Source organism: Amblyraja radiata, chromosome 1, assembly GCF_010909765.2.
Source record: "Amblyraja radiata isolate CabotCenter1 chromosome 1, sAmbRad1.1.pri, whole genome shotgun sequence".
Classification (NCBI taxonomy): domain Eukaryota; kingdom Metazoa; phylum Chordata; class Chondrichthyes; order Rajiformes; family Rajidae; genus Amblyraja; species Amblyraja radiata.
In genome coordinates, this window is record NC_045956.1 from 90,975,225 (window position 1) to 90,996,819 (window position 21,595).

The window sequence follows — 21,595 nt, forward strand, 5'->3', positions numbered from 1 at the left end:
AAGGTATACAATTTCGTTCCGACTGAAATGTCTGAATGACAATAAAGGATACTTTACTTTACTTTACTATTAAACATGACTCCCTTTATCTTGTATCTGTACACTGTGGACGGCTCAATTGTAATCGTGTATAGTTTTCTCGCAGACCTGTTAGCACGCAACAAAAGACTTTTCGCCGTACCTCGGTTTGCGTGATAATAAACTAAACTACACTAAGGTTAAAGGCCAAAGATATACACAAAAAGCTAGAGTAACTCAGCGGGACAGGCAGCGGAAAGAAGGAATGGGTGACGTTTTGGGTCGGAACCCTTCTGCTCGCTGCACAGTTGCTGGTTTGGCGAGCGGTTGGTTGCTGGGTGATGGGTGTTGGTTGTTTGGTGGGTGACGGGTGGTTGCTGAGTAATGGCTGGTTGCTGGGTGGTGGTTAGTTCCTGGGTGATGGGTGGTTCCTAGGTGACGGGTGGTAGGTGGTTGCTGGGTGACGGATGGTTGCTAGGTAAAGGGTGGTTGCTGGGTGTTGGGTGGTTGCTAGGTGACGGGTTTTGGGTGGTTGCTAGGTGATGGGTGTTGGGTGGTTGCTAGGTGACGGGTTTTGGGTGGTTGCTAGGTGATGGGTGTTGGGTGGTTGCTAGGTGACGGTGTTAGGTAGTTGCTAGGTGACGGGTCTTGAGTGGTTGCTGGGTGACGGGTGTTGGGTGGTTGCTAGGTGACGGGTGTTAGGTGGTTGACAGGTGACGGGTGGTTGTCAGGTGGCAGTGTTGGTTGGGTACTGGGTGTTGGTTGGTTGCTGGGTGACAGGTGGTTGCCAGGTGATGGGTGTTGGTTGGTTGCTGGGTGTTGGTTGGTTATAGAGTCATAGTCATAGAGTGATACAGTGTGGAAACAGGCCCTTCGGCCAAACTCGCCCACGCAAGCCAACAAAGTCCCAGCTACCCTAGTTCCACTTGCCTGTGCTTGGTCACGTTTAATGCAAGATGAAGTCATGTTTAACGCAAGATGAAATACAGTAAAAAACAACCCTCCAAACCTGTCCTATCCATGTACCTGGCCAACTGTTTCTTAAACGATGGGATGGTCCCAGTCTCAACTACCTCCTCTGACAGCTTATTCCATACACCCACCACCCTCCGTGTGCAAAAAAGTAACCATCGGATTCCAATTAAACCTTTTCCCCTTCACCTTGAACCTATGTCCTCTGGTCCTCGATTCCCCTTCTCTGGGTAAAAGACTCTGTGCATCTACCCCGATCTATTCCCTCATTGATTTTGTACCTACATCACGAAAGATACCCATTATCCTCCTACTTTCGGAGGTGGTTGTGGGTGGTTGTTGGGTGACGGGTGTTGTGGTGGTTGTGGGTGCGGGTGGTGCGGGGTGGGGCGCGGGGCCGGGTGACGGGTGTTGGGTGTTTGTGCGTGACGGGGTTGCTAGTGAAGGGTGTGGGTGGTGCGGGGACAGGTGGTTGCCGGGTGACGGGTGTGGGTTGTTGGTGGTGGGGTGGGGTGACGGGTGGTTGCGTGGTGACAGGGTGTTGGGTGTGGGTTGTGGGTGACAGGTGTTGCGGGTGAGGGTGGTTGCTGTGAGACGGAGGGTGTTGGTGGTTGCCGGGTGACGTGGGTGCTGTGGGTGGGGTGGTTGGGTGGTTGTGGGGTGATGGGTGGTTGCCGGGTGAAGGGTGGTTGGGAGGTGGACGTGTTGGGTGGTGGGTGAAAGGGGTTGCAGGTGACGGGTGTTGGGTGGTTGCCGGGTGACGTGTGTTGGGTGGTTGCTGGGTGACAGGTGGTTACCGGGTGACGGTTGCTGGGTGACGGGTGGTTGCCGGGTGACGGGTGGTTGCTGTGAGACGGACGGGTGACGGGTGGTTGCCGGGTGACGTGTGTTGGGTGGTTGCTGGGTGACGGGTGGTTGCCGGGTGACGGGTGGTTGCCGGGTGACGGGTGGTTGCTGTGTGACGGGTATTGGGTGGTTGCTGGGTGACGGGTGGTTGCCGGGTGATGGGTGGTTGCCGGGTGACGGGTGGTTGCCAGGTGACGTGTGTTGGGTGGTTTCTGGGTGACAGGTGGTTGCCGGGTGACGGGTAGTTGCTGTGTGACGGGTGTTGGGTCGTTGCTGGGTGACGGGTGGTTGCCGGGTGACGGGTGGTTGCCGGGTGACGGGTGGTTGCCGGGTGACGGGTGGTTGCTGTGAGACGGACGGGTGTTGGGTGGTTGCCTGGCGGATGACGGCGTACGGTGGTTGCCGGGCGATTGATCGGGTGGCTGCCTGGCGGGTCGGCCGGCGGGCGTAGTGGGCTGGGCCGGGCGGGCCGAGTGGGCCGGGCCGGGCCGGGCTGGGCTGCGCCTGCTCGGCTGCACCGGCGCTTGGTGCGGAGGATGGAGCCGGAATCGGAGCTGGAAGAGGACTCTGAGCTAGATCAGCGGCAGCTGTCGCTCACCATTGCCTGCATCGTGCAGCGGCTGCGGGGGTCGCAGCTGCACTCGGAGCTGGAGCGGGAGGCCAGGGTGAGTGAGTCCAAGCCGGTGCTGGGAGAGGCAGGAGCGGGTATTCAGCAGGGAGAGGTTCGCTGTTGACGGGGTTCTTGCAGGCCCGGCTACACCGGGATCTGAGCTCTGATGGGGAGATCAAATATGCCGACCCCGCGGGCAAATGGATGGGAGGGATGTAGGTCCCTGATTTCTAGTCTTGCATTGATGCTTTGGTCAAATCCTCCGGTACCCAACGATGCAATGCGCCATGACACGTCCTCCTGCACCAGATGCCTTCTCATTCAAGCCTAGGGGAATGACGTGTTTACTTCGTATAAATAAGTAGCTGAATGTTGCAGTCTTTCCTTGTTTATTGAAAACTGGAAAACATAGCCTTCGATAGTTGGGGACCCATAAGACATAGGAATAGAATCAGGCCATTCGGGCTCATTGAGTTTGAGTCTGCTCCGCCGTAACATCATGGCTGATTTATTTGCCCCTCTCAACCCCATTCTCCAGCCTTTTGCCCGTTACCTTTGATGCCTTTACTAATTAAGAACAGATCAATCTCCACTTTAAAAATAACCAAATGACTTGTCCTCCACTGCCATCTGTGGCAATGAATTCTGCAGATTCATCACCTTTGGCTAAAGAAATTTCTCATATTAATTCTAAAGGTACGTCCTTTTATTCTGATGCTGTGCCCTCAGGCCCTAGACTCTCCCACTACTAGAAGCGTCCTCCCCACATTCACTCTATCTAGGCTGATCATTATTCGGTAGGTTTCAATGAGATCCCCCTCGTCCTTCTAAACTCCAGTGAGTACAGCCCCAGAGACATCAAACGGTTCCCATACATTAACCCAATCACCAAGGAGATAATTCTCGTAAACCTCCTCTGGACCCTCACCCACGCCAGCACATCCTTCTTCAGATATGGGCTCCAAATATACTCTCAATATTCTAAATGTGGCCTGATGAGCACCATATAAAGCCTCAGCCTCTTGCCCATGTTATAAAATCATAAATTATACAGTATGTAACAGGCCTTTTGGCCCAATTCGTTTGTGGTGATCAAGTTGCCTAACTGAGTAGTCCCACCTGACTGTGCCTGGCTTGTATCCCTCCAAAGCATTCCTTACCATATACCTGTCTAAATGTCTTTTAGATGTTGTCATTATACCCAATTCTACAATTTGCTTTATCAGCTCACTCCATATAAACACCATCTTCTGTATGAAAAGGCTCTCCATAAGGTTTTTTTTTCTCACCTTAACCTCTGCCCCCTAGTTTTAGATTCTCCTACCCTGTGGAAACAACTGCAACTATACTGTGTGTGAGCTTGACATCATGTTTGGCACAGACAATGTGGGGAAAAGGGCCTGTTCCAGTGCTGTATTGTTCTGTTCTATTCCACCTTATCTATATCCCTCTGGCTTTTATATATCTCTATATGGTCGCTCTTCCGACATTCCAGGAAAAAAAATGTCCAAGTCTATCCATCCAAGTCTAACTGAAACCCTCCAGACCTGGTAACATCCTCAAATCTCTTTTGCACCCATTACATTTTAATGACACCCTTCCTATAGCAGTGCCACAATAACTGTACAAACTTTCTCAATCCAGTGTTAATTGATCCTTTTTTCAACAGCATGGCCCTTGCAATAAGGAACTGCAGATACTGGTTTACAAAAAAAAGACCCAAAACTGCTAGCTAGAGTAATTCAGCGGGTTATGCAGCATTCCTGGTGAATATGAATAGGTGACGTTTCAGGTCTGAAGAAGGGTACTGACCCAAAACGTCACCTATCCATGTTCTCCAAGGACACTGCCTAACCCGTTACTCCATCACTTTGTGTCTTATTTTTAACCACACATGGTACTATATTTTCCATGCCAAAAAAAGTGAATGGTAAAGCCATTGATTGTCAAGTATAGGTTTTTAGACTCTGTCTTGTTGGACATAGCCATTATTTGGCACCTGCATTACCTGAATGTTACTTGCTATGTATCAGTTCATGCCTGAATGTTGTTCAGGTCTTGCTACTTGCAGAAGTGGATTGTTTAATTTTCTGAAGATTTGGAAGTAGAATTGAACATTGTACAATCAACACTAGCATCCGCACTTCTAACTTTACAATTGAAGAAAAGTTCTTGATGAAGCAGCTGAAGACAGTTAGGTCCAGAACACTGTTCTGCAGAAGTGACTCCTGCAGTGATTAAACTAGGCTCCAATCACGACAACCACCTGTCTTTGCATGAGTTATGAGTACTTTTCCTTTATGCCCATTGATTTTGTTTTCCATAAGGTTCTTTGATTCCACACTCTGTCATTCTCCTTTACTTTAATGTAAAGGACAATAACTTTCACCCCATTTCTGGAATTGGTTCACATATGGACCAAAGGTGTGTTGAGGACTGGATTTAGGTAACTTAGTGAAATGCAAAATGTGTATCAGTAATTTATTGATGAGTAAATGCCATCTGATACAGTGCCCTACATAATGTTTGGGACAGACCCATCATTTATTTATTTGCCTATGTACTCCACAATTTGAGATTTGTAATTAAAAAAAACCACATGTGGTTAAAGTGCACTATGTCAGATTTTATTAAAGGCCATTTTTATACATTTTGGTTTCACCATGTAGAAATTACTGCTGGCTCACTTTTCTTCATTGATGATACAACTGCTGATGGGAGTAGTATAATGAATTCTGAAGTGTATAGACACATCCTATCTGCTCAAGATCAAACAAATGCCTCAAAACATTGGCCGGCAATACATTCTACAGCAAGACAAAGATCCCAAACATACTACTAAAACAACAAAGGTTTTTCAGTTAAAAAATTGTCAATTCTTGAGTGGCCAAGTCAATCACCTGATCTGAACCCAATTGAGCATTCCTTTTATATGTGGGAGAGAAAACTGAAGGGTAATAGCCCCCAAAACAAGCATAAGCTAAAGATGCCTGTAATACAGGCCTGGCAGAGCATTAGAACAAGGAGACTGTGGTACAATTATATAAAATATTATTTAGGCCACAACTGTGCAGTTTCTGATCGCTTTATTCTAGGATGCAGAGGATGTTCACCAGGATATTGTCTGACTGGATAGGGTGAGTTTATTTTATTTGGAGTGGGGAAGACTGAGGGAGGACCTGATGGAGAGATATAAAAGTATGAGAGGCATATGAAGAGTAGTTGGTAAAAAGTCATTACACTACAGCAATGATGTCTATAACCAGAAGGCAGAAACAACTGTATATTGTTTGCTTGAAAGGGGAATGAGAACATCAGAGCATAGACTATCTTCACCTCCAAGCTGATGATGTTATTTATCTCCTTAGCTAACCATCAACCTCAATGCCATTTTCTCATGTTATCCCCATATCTCTCGATTCCATAACATCCAGAAATCTATCAATCTTTGTTTTAAACTCAATGACTCAAATCTTCATAATCCTCTGAGATAGAAAATTCTAACAATTCACTCTGAATGCAGAAAAATCTCCTAATTTCATTTGCAAATGATCGGTAAACATTTGCTTTGAGAATAACCCATAGTTCTAGACATCTTTGTGTCTCATTTTCATATTTATATTTTCTTAATCCTGACCATAGGGGTTGTCATCTATTTGTACCCTCATGTATCTCGTGTCTGGATCTGGGTGTAATACACTGAAAAGCTCTAGATAGAGCATCACAGCACTATGTGAAAAGTCTTTACACCCTTTTTATGTCTTGCTTGCAGACAAGTCTACATAAAACAGAAGTTCGTCTTGAATCTTTGAAGGAGGATCTGAAGGAATTCTTGCGAAAATCGGGTAAAGAAAAATATACCTTGCAAATTGAATTTCTTTATGAAGTCTTGTCTGTTATTTAACAAATGATAAAAGAAAACATACTATAAAGGAAATGTGCTTCTTGGTCCTAACAATGAATACTGTGCTACATTTTATTCTCTGGTTTAAAAGTGCAAATCTGAGTAAATTCTAGTTCATTTTTGTACCTTGTGGTTTTGGAGTCTCATATTGTACTTATTTAATCATACTATTTTAATGTGAATGGCCACTCTATTGAGGAGGAATGATGCAGCATTTCCACAGTCAAAGATAGAGAATAGACAATAGGTGCAGGAGTAGCCCATTCGGCTGTTCGAGCCAGCACCGCCATTCAATGTGATCATGGCTGATCATCCACAATCAGTACCCCGTTCCTGCCTTCTCCCCAAGAGCCCTATCTAGCTCTCTCTTGAAAGTATCCAGAGAACCGGCCTCCATCACTCTCTGAGGCAGAGAATTCCACAGACTCGCAACTCTCTCTGTGAAAAAGTGTTTCCTCATCTCCGTTCTAAATGGCTTACCCCTTATTCTTAAACTGTGGCCCCTGTTTCTGGACTCCCCCACCATTGGGAACATGCTTCTTGCCTCTAGTGTGTCCAAACCCTTAATAATCTTATATGTTTAAATAAGATAACCTCTCATCCTTCTAAATTCCAGAGTATACAAGCCCAGCCGCTCCATTCTCTCAGCATATGACAGTCCTGCCATCCTGGGAATTAATCTTGTTAACCTACGCTGCACTTCCTCAATAGCAAGAATGTCCTTCCTCAAATTTGGAGACCAAAACTGCACACAATACTCCAGGTGTGGTCTCACTAGGGCCCTGTACACCTGCAGAAGGACCTCTTTGCTCCTATACTCGACTCATGTTGGCCTTCATAACGTCCTATACTCGATGTCATGAAGGCCAACATGCCATTCGCTTTCTTCACTGCCTGCTGTACCTGCATGTTTACTTTCATTGACTGATGAACAAGGACCCCCCAGATCCCGTTGTACTTCCCCTTTTCCCAACTTTACACCATTTAGATAATAATCTTCCTTCCTGTTTTTGCTAGCAAAGTGGATAACCTCACATTTATCCACATTAAACTGCACCTGCCATGCATCTGCCCACTCACCCAACCTCTCCAAGTCACCCCGCATGCTCATAGCATCCTCCTCACAGTTCATACTGCCACCCTGCTGTGTGTCATCTGCAAATTTGCTAATGTTACTTGTAATCCCTTCATAGAAACATAGAAACATAGAAAATAGGTGCAGGAGGAGGCCATTTGGACTTCGAGCCAGCACCGCCATTCATTGTGATCATGGCTGATCGTCCCCTATCAATAACCCGTGCCTGCCTTCTCCCCATATCCCTTGACTCCACTAGCCCCTAGAGCTCTATCTAACTCTCTCTTAAATCCATCCACCGCCCTCTGTTGCAGGGAATTCCATAAATTCTCAACTCTCTGGGTGAAAAAGTGAGTAAATCATGAATATATATTGTAAATAGCTGCTGTCACAGCACCGAGCCTTGCGGTACCCCACTAGTCACTGCGTGCCATTCTGAAAGGGACCCGTTAATCCCTACTCTTTGTTTCCTGTTTGCCAACCAATTTTCTATCCATGTCAGCACTCTACCCCCAATACCACATGCCCTAATTTTGCCCACTAATCTCTTATGTGGGACCTTATCAAATGCTTTCTGAAAGTCCAGGTACACTACATCCACTGGCTCTCCCTTGTCCATTTTCCTAGTTACATCCTCAAAAAATTCCAGAAGATTAGTCGAGCATAATTTCCCCTTCGTGAATCCATGCTGACTCGGACCGAAATGTGCCGCTATTTCATCTTTTATGATTGACTCCAGCATCTTCCCCACCACCGATGCCAGGCTAACTTGTCTATAATTCCCTGTTTTTTCTTTCCCGCCTTTCTTAAAAAGTGGGATAACATTAGCTACCCTCCAATCCACAGGAACTGATCCTGAATCTATAGAACATTGGAAAATGATCACCAATGTATCCACAATTTCTAGAGCCACTTCCTTAAGTACCCTGGGATGCAGACTATCAGGCCCTTGAGATTTATCAGCCATCAGTCCCATCAGTCTACCCAACACCATTTCCTGCCTCAGGTGGATTTCCTTCAGTTCCTCCATCACCCCAGATCCTCTGGTCCCTAATACATCAGGAAGATTGTTTGTGTCCTCCTTCGTGAAGATGGATCCAAAGTACCTGTTTAACTCATCTGCCATTTCCTTGTTCCACATAATAAATTCACCCTTTTCAGTCTTCAAAGGTCCAATTTTGGTCTTAACTAATTTTTTCCTCTTCACATGCCAAAAGAAGCTTTTACTATCCTCCTTTATATTCTTGGCTAGCTTACCTTCGTACCTCATCTTTTCTCCCCGTATTGCCTTTTTAGTTATTTTCTGTTGCTCTTTAAAGTTACCCAATCCTCTGGTTTTTCACTCATCTTTGCTGTGTTGTACAACTTCTCTTTTATTTTTATACTTCCCTTGTCAGCCACAGTCACCCCTTACTCCCCTTGGAATCTTTCTTCCTCTTTGGAATGAACTGATCCTGCACCTTCTGTATTATTCCCAGAAATACCTGCCATTGTTGTTCCACATTCATCCCTGCTAGGGTATTTTTCCAGTCAACTTTAACCAGCTCCTCCCTCATGGCTCCATAGTCCCCTTTGTTCAACTGTAATACTGACACCTCCGATTTACCCTTCTCCTTCTTAAATTGTAGATTAAAACTTATCAATGTTTCATAGTGTCAAATGTTACTTTCATTTGAGCTTTTTTGATTCTTGAAAGGGTGGAAAGCTGTGTGTGTACATTTTTGTAAATAATACAGTTTCTTAGAAACATAACTTTAACTTAAAGAAAATGGTGATGTAATTAGCATTACTGAGAGCTTTGAATGAAATTTTAAATGCCTTTTTTGATCAGAGCAATAAAAAGATTTAAATGAATCCAAACATAATGATTAATTAAAAAAAAAAAAAAATCACAAACTTGAATTTATCTTTTCGGTCAAGTGTGATAACCCCCTCCTCAATCCATCCATCCATTTCCATCCATCTCCTTGCATACAGGGATTGTGTTACGTATTGGAGATAAAGGTGGGGGCAGCGGCATTAATTCACCTCATCTCAGGATATTTGTCCTGTGCTTCTGGGCTTGTTAGATACAAATTGCCGAAGTAACTCAGCGGGACAGGCAGCATCTCTGCATAGAAAAAATGGGTGTCGTTTTGGGTCGACACCCTTCTTCAGACCGGGGAGAGGGAGACAAGGAAAATGTAGACTAGATCATTGTTTGCTAGAAGAAGGTGACAACAAAGCACACAGAGAAAATTTAATCAGGGGACAGTCAGACTGGTCAGAGAACTAGGAAGGGGGAGGGATGGAGAGAGAGGGAAAGCACGGGTTCATTGAAGTTAGTCAAGATTCATATTGCTGGGGTATAAACTGCCCAAGCGAAATATGAGGTGATGTTCCTCAAATTTGTGCTGGGCCTCACTTTTTGAAGGTGGAGGAGGCTCAGGCCAGAAAGGTCAGTATGGGAATGGGAGTTAAATTGTTTAGCAACCGGGAGATCAGGTAGGTTTAGGCAGACTGAGCGGAGATGTTCAGCGAAATGATCGGCGAGCCTGTGTTTGGTCTCGCTGATATATAGGAGTTCAAGCTGGAACAGCGGATACAGTAGATGAGGTTGGAGGAGTTGCAAGTGAACCTCTGCCTCACCTGAAAAAAGTGTCAGGGTCCTTGGATGGAGCAGAGGGAGCATGTTTCGGGACAGGTGTTGCATCTCCTGTGGTTGCAGGGGAAAATAAGCACGCAACACAACTGGTTAACGCAACATAAAGCTTTTCACTGTACCTCGGTACATGTAACAATAAACAAAACAAAAAAATACCTGTGTAGTGGGTGGTTTGGGTGGGGAGGGATGAGTTAACCAGGAGGGTGCGGAGGGAACGGAATGGTCTTTGCGGAAAGCAGAAAGGGATGAAGATGGGAAGATGTGGCTAGTGGTGGGATCCCATTGGAGGTGGAAGAAAATGTCGGAAGATTATGTATTGTATGTGACGGCTGATGGGGTGAAAGGTTAGGACTAGGGGGAGCTAAAGGGCTTGGTGCTGAATCCAGCTGCAGACTGGGAGTTGGAATATAGTAGGCGAGATTGGAAGAAGTGCAAGCAAATCCCTTTTTCAAGTGGACTGAGAGTGTGGGTCCCTAGATGGTGGAAAGAAAGAGGTGCAAGGGTAGGTGCACGTCTTTTGGTTGCAGGATAATGTACCATGGGTCGGGGTAGTTGCGATTGGGGGTGGAAGAGTGAGTGGTTCCTAAATGCAGTAGGGGAGGAGAGGGGAAGATGTGACGTTGAATGTGAAGGATTGTGATGGAAGGAGAGTTCAGGTGAATTCTATCTTCTGTCTTCGTCATGGAAGTGTTGTAAAAGTTGGCTGAACATAAAGTAGGCAAATTACTAACACCACATGGATATATCCAAGATTTAGAAAGAAGTATGGGAGGAAATTGTGGGGGTTCTGACCATCATCTTCCAATGTTGTTTTCTTGTTCGGAAAATTAAAAAAAAATAGAAGAAGCCCAATGACTACAGGCCAGTCAGTTTAACTTGCTGGTGGGAAGGCTTTCGAAATATTAATGTAGGACAGGATTAATACTCACCTGGAGGAAAGCTAGACTGGATTTTTAAAGGCAAATTTTGTTTAACCAAATTAATTGCCTTTTTTGACGAAGTAACGGATACAGTTAAAGGTAATGCAATTTATGTGGTGTACATCAACTTCCAGAAGCATTTTGGTGCCATGTAAAAGACTTATTGACAAAGTTGAAGTGTTAATCCTGCCTAAATTGGAGAGGCTAGGACTTCAAAATGGGGTAAAAGCTTCAGGCTGCTGGGAGATTTGGTCAATTTGGAATTGCTCTCTGCAGAGCTGGGACAAGCTGCAAAGAGGTGCCAGTGTGTATGGAGCTTAGATACAATTTGCAAGCAAAGAATGAGAACATCTGCCAGCCCTGTCAATTAGGTGCAAAATGCATAGAATGGATTGGATGGCTGCAAACCAGACATACACCTTGTAAATAATTGTAAATAATGTTGCAGAGTTTGACTTTGCCGAGTGTTGATTGGATGAGGTATTGAGCCTTGTCTGGGTTTCCTGTAGATCAGGGTAAATGTTTCTAAGTTGGCTTCCTTACGAAGTCCATTTTGAATACAATGTATTGAGCTGTTGTATTATTGGGTTTGAGAAATGTCTGTTATATATGGGGTTAATCAATAACTGTAATTGGGTTATTAAGAGACCACCCCCATGTGGTTTGGCCCCTCGAGGTCCCGGGACATAAAAGTCCACCACCACGAGATTCTGTGTCGATCTTCTGGGAGAGCGCTTGGGACTGCGTGAACTTCTGGAGTGTCTCTGTCTGAGCGAGGCCTAGAGGGCTTGAACAGGCAGATACGAGGATCGAACCCGCGGTGGGATAGGTACAGTACTTGAACTGTAATGCGCTTTTGTTAAAATAAAATGTTGTTTCAAGTGCTTGATTCAGAGTTTTTACTGAAACTAGACTGGGGGGAGGTTTAGAAATGAGCAATTTACAGAAGCACATGGCATAAATGAATATTAATAGCAGCATATGAAGTTGGCAAAGTAACTGACAACAGAGGTTGGTGGGTGAATTATTATTTCTCAGACTGTATGAAAGTGAAAACTGACCTTCGCCAGGTATTCATGTTAGAGTTATTGTTTTTTACCTATGATAATGACATAGACGAAGGTGAAAACTGCAATTTTTTAATTTGCAGATGGTCTATTTTGTGAATTGTGAAGAGGAGAGTGATAGATTGTAGATGGATAGAAACAGGTCAGAGGAACAAGCAGATCAATGCAGATGACGTTTAATATGGGGAATGCATTTTGGTGGAAAGAATGAGGTGAGGCAATATGGAACAGATGACACCATTCTAAAAGGGGTTCAGGAAGAAAAGGAACAACGCTCAAATCACTTGAAGTGGCAATCAGGTTGTGAATAAAAAGCAGTTAAAAAGGTAGTCTTTGCAGAGAAATTATGCTGAACCTTTATTAAACATTCAGTGCCCTCCATAATGTGTGGGACAAAGACCCATCATTTATTTATTTGCCTCTGTACTCCACAATTTGAGATTTGTAATAGAAAAAAACACTTGTGGTTAAAGTACACGTTGTCAGATTTGAATAAATGCCATTTTTATATATTTTGGTTTCACCATGTAGAAATTACAGCAGTGTTTATACCAAGTCCCCCCATTTCAGAGCACCATAATGTTTGGGACACAGCAATGTCATGTAAATGAAAGTGGTCATGTTTAATATTTTGTTGCATATCCTTTGCATGCAATGATTATTTGAAGTCCGTGAATCGTGGACATCACCTGTCTTCTTTGGTGATGCTCTGCCAGACCTGTATTGCAGCCATCATTAACTTATGCTTGTTTTGGGGGCTAGTACCCTTCAGTTTTCTCTTCAGTATATAAAAAGCATGCTCAATTGGGTTCAGATCAGGTGATTGACTTGGCCACTCAAGAATTGATCATTTTTTAGCTTTGAAAAACTCCTTTGTTGCTTTAGCAGTATGTTTGGGATCATTGTCTTGCTGTAGAATGAACTGCCGGCCAATGAGTTTTGAGGTATTTGTTTGAACTTGAGCAGATAGGATACACTTCAGAATTCATTATGCTACTACCATCAGCAGTTGTATCATCAATGAAAACAAGTGAGCCAGTACCTTCAGCAGCCATACATGCCCAGGCCATAACACCCCCACCTCTATTTCACAGATGAGGTGGTATGCTTTGGATCTTGGGCAGTCCTTTCTCTCCTCCATACTTTGCTCTTGCCATCACTCTGATATACGTTAATCTTCGTCTCATCTGTCCACAAGATCTTTTTCCAGAACTGTGGATGCTCTTTTGAGTACTTCTTGGCAAACTGTAACCTGGCCATCCTATTTTTGCAGCTAACCAGTGGTTTGCATCTTGCAGTGTAGTCTCTGTATTTCTGTTCATGAAGTCTTCACCGGACAGTGGTCATTGATAAATCCACATTTGTCTCCTGGAGATTGTTTCCGATCTGTCGGACAGGTGTCTGGGGTATTTTGTTTATTATAGAGAGAATTCTTCTGTTATCAACTGTGGAGGTTTTCCTTGGCCTGCCAGTCTCTTTGCGATTAGTAAGCTCACCAGTGCTTTCTTTGTTCTTATGATGTTGCAAACAGTTGATTTTTGGTAAGCCTAAAGGGCCTGTTCCACTGCGGGGACCTAATTTGCGAGTTTAGAGGAGTTTGCGCTCGACTCAAACTCGCAGCATGGTCAACACGTGGTCCTAGGAGGTCTATGTAACTCTCCTTCATGCTCAAGAGAAGTTTGTGCATACTCGAGGCCTCAGTTTGCTCGAGGAGTATTTTTTAGCATGCTGAAAATTGTCTGTGAGTAAAAATTGTTCGGCATGGAAAAAAATGATATTTTCTTTACTCGTAGGTTTAGTCGAAGTAGGTCGTAGTAGGTCGGCATGTTATTCGTAGGTAATCGAAGGCAATCAAAGGTAGTCGAAGGTAGTCAAAAGTAGTCGTAGATAGTGTTAGTATAGTCGAAGGTAGTCGAAGGTGGTCTACTCTCCACTATTCGGTGTCCAATTTTTCGGAAGCTAGTCTTCAACATAGTCGAAGGAGATCGAAGGAGGTCTTCTACATTGTCGAAGGAGGTCTTCTACATATTCGTAAAAGGTTCTCTACATAGTCGAAGGAGGTCGTAGGAGGTGTTCTACTTCGGCGATATAACAAGACCATGACACTTTTTAAAACTCTCCTAAACTCTTCTAAACTCACAAATTAGGTCCCCACAGTGGGACAGGCCCTTAAAAAGGTTTGGCTGATGTCTCTAACGGTTTTATTCTTGTTTCTCAGTCTCATAATGGCTTCTTTGACTTTCATTGGCACATCTTTGGTCCTCATGTTGATAAACAGCAATAAAAGTTTCCAAATGTGATAGAAAGACTGGAGGTAACATTAGGTGCTGTGAGCTCTCTTATACCTGCATTAAGGAGGCAATTAAACACACCTGAGCAATTACAAATGCCTGTGAAGCCATGTGTCCCTGAACATTATGGTGCCCCGAAATGGGGGAACTATGTATAAACACAGCTGTAATTTCTACATGGTGAAACCAAAATGTATAAAAATTACCTTTAATAAAATCTGACAATGTGCACTTTAACCACAATAATCAATAATGTTTTATTATTAATGTTTAATGTTTTATGTGTCATTCCTAACTGCCACTGTATGTCATGTTGTCACTTGCGGGTGGAGCACCAAGGCAAATTCCTTGTATTTGAATACTTGGCCAATAGTAGAGTAGTAGAGCTTATAGGACTTGATGCTTCAATCCCTGTAGTATATCGGCACTCTTGCTATTTGCAGTGGGATTGGAGTGGTGAAAGGTAGGGTAGGTACGTCATCGGGGTCATCAGGTGGGCACCCTCCTTCTTTGACGTTTGATTGATATGCCCACAACGTCTCCAGAGGGCTCAACGGTGATACCTGGCATCCCAGTTACACCACCCCCCCCTCAATTCCATACCCTCCTGACTTCATCTTGCAGCCCAATTGTTATCTTTCCTTTTGATCCAAAGCCAATTGCTGCTTTTTGCTGCAGAATTTGATAATGACTTGATTGCTTGTTGGAGGGAGCGACACCTCACCCCCATTTTCTTTAATAGCCTGGTCGTGGATGTAACAACAAATCCCTTGCATCCCACTTCGACAGGGAAAATCTTGGTCTTCCAGCCATTCTGGGCAGCTTCAGTTGCCAGTTCAGAGTACTTGGTCTTTTTCCTCTCATAAGCTTCTTCAACACCATCTTCCCATGGAACTGTCATTTCCACAACGTATGCCAACTTGGCTATTGTGGACCACAGGACCATGTCTGGCCAGAGTGTTGTAGCCACAATGTCTGGAGGAAACAAGCTTTTTCTCTAAGTCCACTTCCAATTTCTTGCTTGCATCCTTTGATGTGATCTGGTGCTCTGGAGGTTGGCCTGCTGGTGCAAATGTTGTGAAGTGGACATTTCCTGCCAAAGTTTGTGGGGAAGCATTTGTGATCTTCCAGGATTGATACCAGCTGTCTGAGAACTTGATTATGCCGCCAAGCGTAACACCCTTGGGCGAGGCTCATAGAGCATCCTGTTTAAATGTGCCTTAGTGATGCAGGTGCTTGGCAAAGGGAGCAAGCGGGCCTTCTCCGAACCACTGCTTCAGGTTCTGGGGTGATGGTAGAACATCATAAGGGGCTCTGATGACAAAACTTAGCCGAGATCCTTCCATTTGCCAGATGTAATGCCAGCTGAGTTTCTTCTTTTCCAGGCTCTCCCGGTTAGTCCGTTGGCCCTGCTTGGCCATTGAGACGGCCTTGGCGTGTCGCTCTTCTTCCTCCTGTATTCTCACCTCCTCCACCACGATCCGTCTCTTCTGCACTTGTGCCTTGTGCCATTGAGGAGCTTTTTGGATGAGCCCGAGCCCGGCTCTCCCGTGTTGGACTTGGCCAACCACATCCCGGAAATGAAGAGCAGACTTAGCACTCTGAACGGCTTCAGATGGGGTCCACTTCCTCCCCGTTGCCACACGGGGGGCTGCTGTTCGTATAACAGTATCTTCAGATTCAGTGAGGGTCGTGACCAACCTTGCTTTGGTGCGTTTGAATTCTTCCACAAGTGCTGCAATGGGTAATTCCAATTTGCCACTCCCGTACAGTCTGACAGCACTTAAGCATCGTGGACGTCCAAGCCACTGTTTCACATTTGTGCTGATCATTCTTTCCAGCTTTTCCACTTTGTTGATGGGGATTTCCTTTATGCTTTATCTGATGGGATAAATTTCAGACTTGATTTTTAAAATATCAACATTTTGTAACATTGCTACCATATGACGCTGATACGTTTAATGCATCCCAAGAAGCCTGCTATGCCAGCCTTTTGGATTGACGTATCAATTAAATTATTAATGGATTTTATTAAAGGCCATTTTTATACATTTTGGTTTCACCATGTAGAATTTACAGCAGTGTTTATACATAGTCCCCCCCAAAATGTATTAAAATGACCTTTATTAAAATCTGACAATGTGCAATTTAATCACGTGATTTTGTCTATTACAAATCTCAAATTGTGGAGTACAGAGGCAAATAAATAAATGATGGGTCTTTGTCCCAAAAATTATGGAGGGCACTGTTGTCGGTATGTTCACTGATGATTGCACAATGATCAGTTCCATTGCAACCCCTGAGAAAATGAAATGGTCCATGCCCACATGCAGCAATGCTCAAACAACAAACCTACCATTGGTATTACCATTGTTGAAGATCTTGTCATTAATATCCATCATTGACCAGAAACTTAACAGGACCAGCCACTTAAATACAATGACTGTGAGAACTGGTATAATTCTGACACTTAAAAAATGTTTGGACATTCACATGGATAGAAAATGTTTGGAGCGATATGGATCAGGCACAAGCAAGTGGAACTAAAGATGGGCTGAAAGGTCTGTTTCCGTACTCTATATCTCTGACAGCAGCAAGTTAAAGTTGGATATTCTGTTGCAAGTGACACTCAAAGCCTTTCAATCATTTACTGGGCAGAAGAATTCTCTCCATTTCTTACAGCAATGCTCAAGAATTTTGATACCTATATGATGTGGCTCTAGGCAAAGCAACCTTTATGACATGGCTAATATGTATTCTCTGCACTGCTGTTCCAATGGAATGTGATATGTGCCATAAAGCTGCAATTATGCACGGCAGCATTTCTAATGGCACCTTTCCCCTCCTGTCATCAAGAAGGACAAGAGGCTGCTAGCTCCCACAAAACGGAATTAAAAAACCTATAGTGAAAACCCTATAATATATAGTGGTATACGAATTTGGAAACAATTAAAAAAGACTTTAAAATTGGATAATTTAGCACTCTTTCTTCCCATTGTAAATAACCCTTCATTTAAACCCTCTGCTGGATAAAGGTTTTACACAATGGAAAAATTATGGAATTAAAAAGGTGGGACATCTTTATAGGAAAGGCATTTTTCTTTCATTTCAGGAGTTTCAACAGAATTATGGACTACATTCAAATAACTTTTAGATATCTACAATTTAGAGGTTATGTTAAATCACATACACAAGATTATAGAACTAGAGAGCGAGAAACTCTTGATGAATGTTTGAATAAACATCCTAATACAGATAAATTAATATCTCACATTTATAATACTCTTTTAGATAGTGAGGTCCCGTCGACGGAATTATATAGACAAGCATGGGAAAATGAATTAGACCAACCTATAATGAAAGATATTTGGGACGAAAGTCTACAACATATACATCAATGCTCGTTAAATGCCAGACATTCTTTAATACAATTTAAAGTATTACATAGGCTGCATTACTCTAAAACAAAATTAAATAGAAGTTTCCCACATATCTCTCCAATCTGTGATAAATGTCAATACTCAGAGGCTAATTTCTCATACTTTTGTAAATTGTATAAAAATCAAAAATTTCTGGACGGATATTTTTAGAATAATTTCTGAAGTTGTTAATACCCAATTGGATCCTGACTCAAAACTAATAATATTAGGGATATCAGAACAAAGCCTAAAACTTACAACAAGCCAAAGAAACTTCCTTGATTATAGTATAATAACTGGGAAAAAATCAATATTAAAATTTTGGAAAAATCCAACAACCCCCACAATTAAAATGTGGATTATGGAGATGTCGGAGACCTTATATTTGGAAAGAACTAGACTTGCCTTAATTGACAAACAAGAATTATTTGCTAGAATATGGTCTCCATTTATTGATTTTTTGAAGGGTAAATTGGTCCGGCACAGAAGCCTGACTGAAGCTTGAACCCAGGATTAGATGAATAGTTATGTTTTATAATCTACGGACCTATCTCCAAAGTTGTATTATTGGTAATTTATTCTATTCTTTTTTATCGTGTTTTTTTTTTCTTCTTTCTTCCTATCTATAAAAAAAAATAAACAAATAGAAGATAGAGTTAATATGCAATTGATAAATGAGGACCCCTATTACTTTGTTAGCTGTAATCCCATATATTAACAATATGTAATTGATATTAAAAATGTGTTTTGATTATGATATGTATATGCTTCTAATAAAAATATTATTTAAAAAAAAAGTAAAAACAAAACAACAAAAAAACAAATATCAGAATCACCCTCCTTTTTGGTTCTGGATTTTGTTCTGTGTAATTTTAGTGGAATAGAGGTAAAAAGGGAAAATTGCAGTATTCTTAAATGCAGTTTCATCAACACATTTTACTTTTTTTTGCAGGTTGGGAAAAGAAGCTACAGAACGCTGTCTATCGTGAGCTCAATGTGTAGGTTTTAAAGATGTGCGTTTCTATAATGTGCTCTGGAGCTTTTCACTTGTTAGCATCCTTATTTGTATGTTTTACACTTTTTTAAGTTTTGCTTGAACACTTTTTTAGTTTAGAGTTTGATTTTCTTTTTGCATTGCAGAATTGTCCTCCATGGTTAAAAGAGTAGATGTGAATCTTTCCTACATTTACAAATATTCTTTTGTGTTGAGTATTGTGAAACACATAAAACATTTTTTGTTTTCATCCTCCCTTTCAGAGAAGCAACTGATTTTTTTTTAAATTCCACATTGCACCTCAGCAAAATGTTTGAGATCTGGAATTCAACAAATGGGAAATTGAATCTATTTGATTTCCAGTCCTCCCCAGCTCCTGAGAACTGTTCTTACTCGAAAGTTTGCAAGTCAGAAATGCAGCCTCCTGGCAATATCTATCTATCTATATATTACTAAAACTCTCATCTTGTTTGTTTCTATGTCTGTCTGTCTGGTCTTGAAATTACACCAAAACGGTACACAATAGCGCTACAATTGGACCATCTTACCCACCATTGTCCTGTGGTGTGTTGTTTCAAGTGCTGTTCAGATTGATGGTATATTTTTCGAGTTATTCACATTTTAAACTTTACAAAACCCCACTTTGATAAAATTCAATTGCATCTGCACTAACAGTTAGCAGCTTATGACATCACAATGGGATCCCAAATCTCATTTACATAAAAGATTGCTTCTTTCAAAAAAAAATCCATTACAATGTTATCAAAGACAGGACTCCCAGTGCAATGAGGGATTTGTTACATTGTTGTGGGAGGGGAAGAGGAGAGGATTGTTGTTTAATGTTATTTAAACATTGTGTTTAGGAGGAGGAGAGGGTAAAGAAGATGGGGAGGGAATGCTGGGGATGAGGGGAAATGAGTCGCACCTGCGCAGTTGGGGGCTACAGGTGAGTGGTGGAATATTGCGTTGGGGGAACACGTTGCTTTGGGGGAACGGGTGAGCGGTGGAAAATTGCATTGGGGGAACGGGGCCCAATGAGTCCCCCTTGGTCTAGTATATATATTACTAAAACTCTCATCTTGTTTGTTTCCATAACTGTCTGTTTCGTCCATCTGATCCTGAAATTACGCCAAAATGGTACATGATAGCATTACAATTTGTGGACCACCTTACTCACCGTTGTCCTGTGGTGTGTTTTATCAACTTTTATTCAGATTGATGGTATATTTTAAAAGATATTCACATTTTAATCTTCATAAAACCCCACTTTGAAAAAAAAAATTTAATCTGCACTGGCAGTTAGCAGCATATGGCGTCACAATGGGATCTAATTTACATAAACTGCCCTTCAGCAGTATTCCACCCCACAATGACATCACAATAGGATCTCATTTGCATTTAAAAAATGTAGTTTTAGAAAACACAGCAGCATTCCATTCAGATTGATGTTATATTTTACGTTATTCACATTTTAAACTTAAAAAAAAACTTTTAATTTAAAAAAATCAAACTTTTCATTTTAAAACTTGCCTTGCCTATTACAATGTTACCAAATGACAGAACACCCAGTGCAATGAGAGATTTGTTACATTGTTGTAAGGCGATAGGGAGGCAATGGGGGAGGGGAGACAGGACTCCCAGTGCAATGAGAAATTTGTTACATTGTTGTAAGGAGAGGGCGAGAGTGGGGGAGGGGAGGAGGATACATTTTATTTAAGCATTGTGTTTAGTGGGGGCGTGGGATGGGGAGAGGTGAGGAGTGGGGGAGCAGGAAGATAGAGGGAGAGGAGGGGTAGGGAGGGAAGAGGGGTTATGGAGGGAGTGAAAGGGTAGGGGAAAGGGGAGGGGAGGAGAGTGGAAAGAAGAGGGAGGGTGAAGAGGAGGGAGTGCTGGGGATGAGGGGAAATGAGCTTCGCCTGCGCAGTTGCGGGCTATGGGTGAGTGGTGGAGTATTGCATTGGGGGAATGGGTGAGTGGTGGAATATTGCGTTGGGGGGACGGGTGAGTGGTGGAATATTGCGTTGTGGGAACAGGGCCCAATGGGTCCCACTTAGTCTAGTATTTAATAAAACCATAAGCCACCAAGGGCAACATGCAGTTAAAATAGGGTGTTGAACTCAACTATTCAGATATTGCTGCAAAACTGAATTCCTGCACAGCAGAAGATACCTGCATTCCCACAGCAGCTTGCAAATTAATCCTGTTAATCTACCATGAAGCTCATTCGTATTTATGGGCTGTACATAAGTTAGCAACCTAGGGAGGACCTATAATGGTATATTATGGTATTTTATAATATACCTATTATGGTATATTATGGTGTATTATGGTATTATAAAGTATCAATTCTGGATAAAGCATTCTAAATATGTAATAGGAATACAGTCTAAACCTTATCATATGCACATGATGGTGTTCCTGTTAGTGCAATTTAGAAGATACAACATTGAGCTTCAGAATCTATATGCTTAAAGACTGTGCCTGTGCTGTGAAGAGAATGTTCTGCAGGTATTTCACAATAATTTGGAGTATCTGGTTAGCTTGTCTAAGAGCAAAACATGTTGGAAATGCCAGCAGATCAAGCACCAACTGTGGAGAGAAAAACAAGAGTGAAATGTTTCATGTCAATGATCTTTCATCATAACAGGGAAAAATTGAAAGGTACAGAGAAGCAGGTTGGGTGAGAAAAGAGCAAAATAAATATCTGATAGTGTAGAGATCACCAGAGACTGGATGGCCCAAGTAGTGGAGATTTCACGTTAGTACGTTGAAGGCTTGTTATTTGCAAATAACATTGCAAGGGAAACATAAATGGAAGGAGATGAAGTAAAGTGC

General features: G+C 42.7%; 1 protein-coding gene across 3 annotated transcripts in view; it reads left to right on the forward strand.

Moving 5' to 3' along the window:
- Positions 1 to 2,132: 2,132 nt before the first annotated feature.
- The window catches only part of tbc1d19 (TBC1 domain family member 19), a 112,143-nt gene continuing 92,680 nt past the window's right edge, over positions 2,133 to 21,595 (forward strand). The window contains exons 1-3 of one of the 3 annotated variants that reach the window (XM_033026626.1): positions 2,133 to 2,501; positions 6,219 to 6,291; positions 18,719 to 18,764. In XM_033026626.1, coding sequence (XP_032882517.1) covers positions 2,373 to 2,501; positions 6,219 to 6,291; positions 18,719 to 18,764 — 248 coding nt within the window. In that variant the 5' untranslated portion in view covers positions 2,133 to 2,372. Of the gene's footprint in view, positions 2,502 to 6,218; positions 6,292 to 18,718; positions 18,780 to 21,595 lie in introns of those variants that run through there. The other 2 variants (XM_033026645.1, XM_033026636.1) reach the window with 2 other exon arrangements.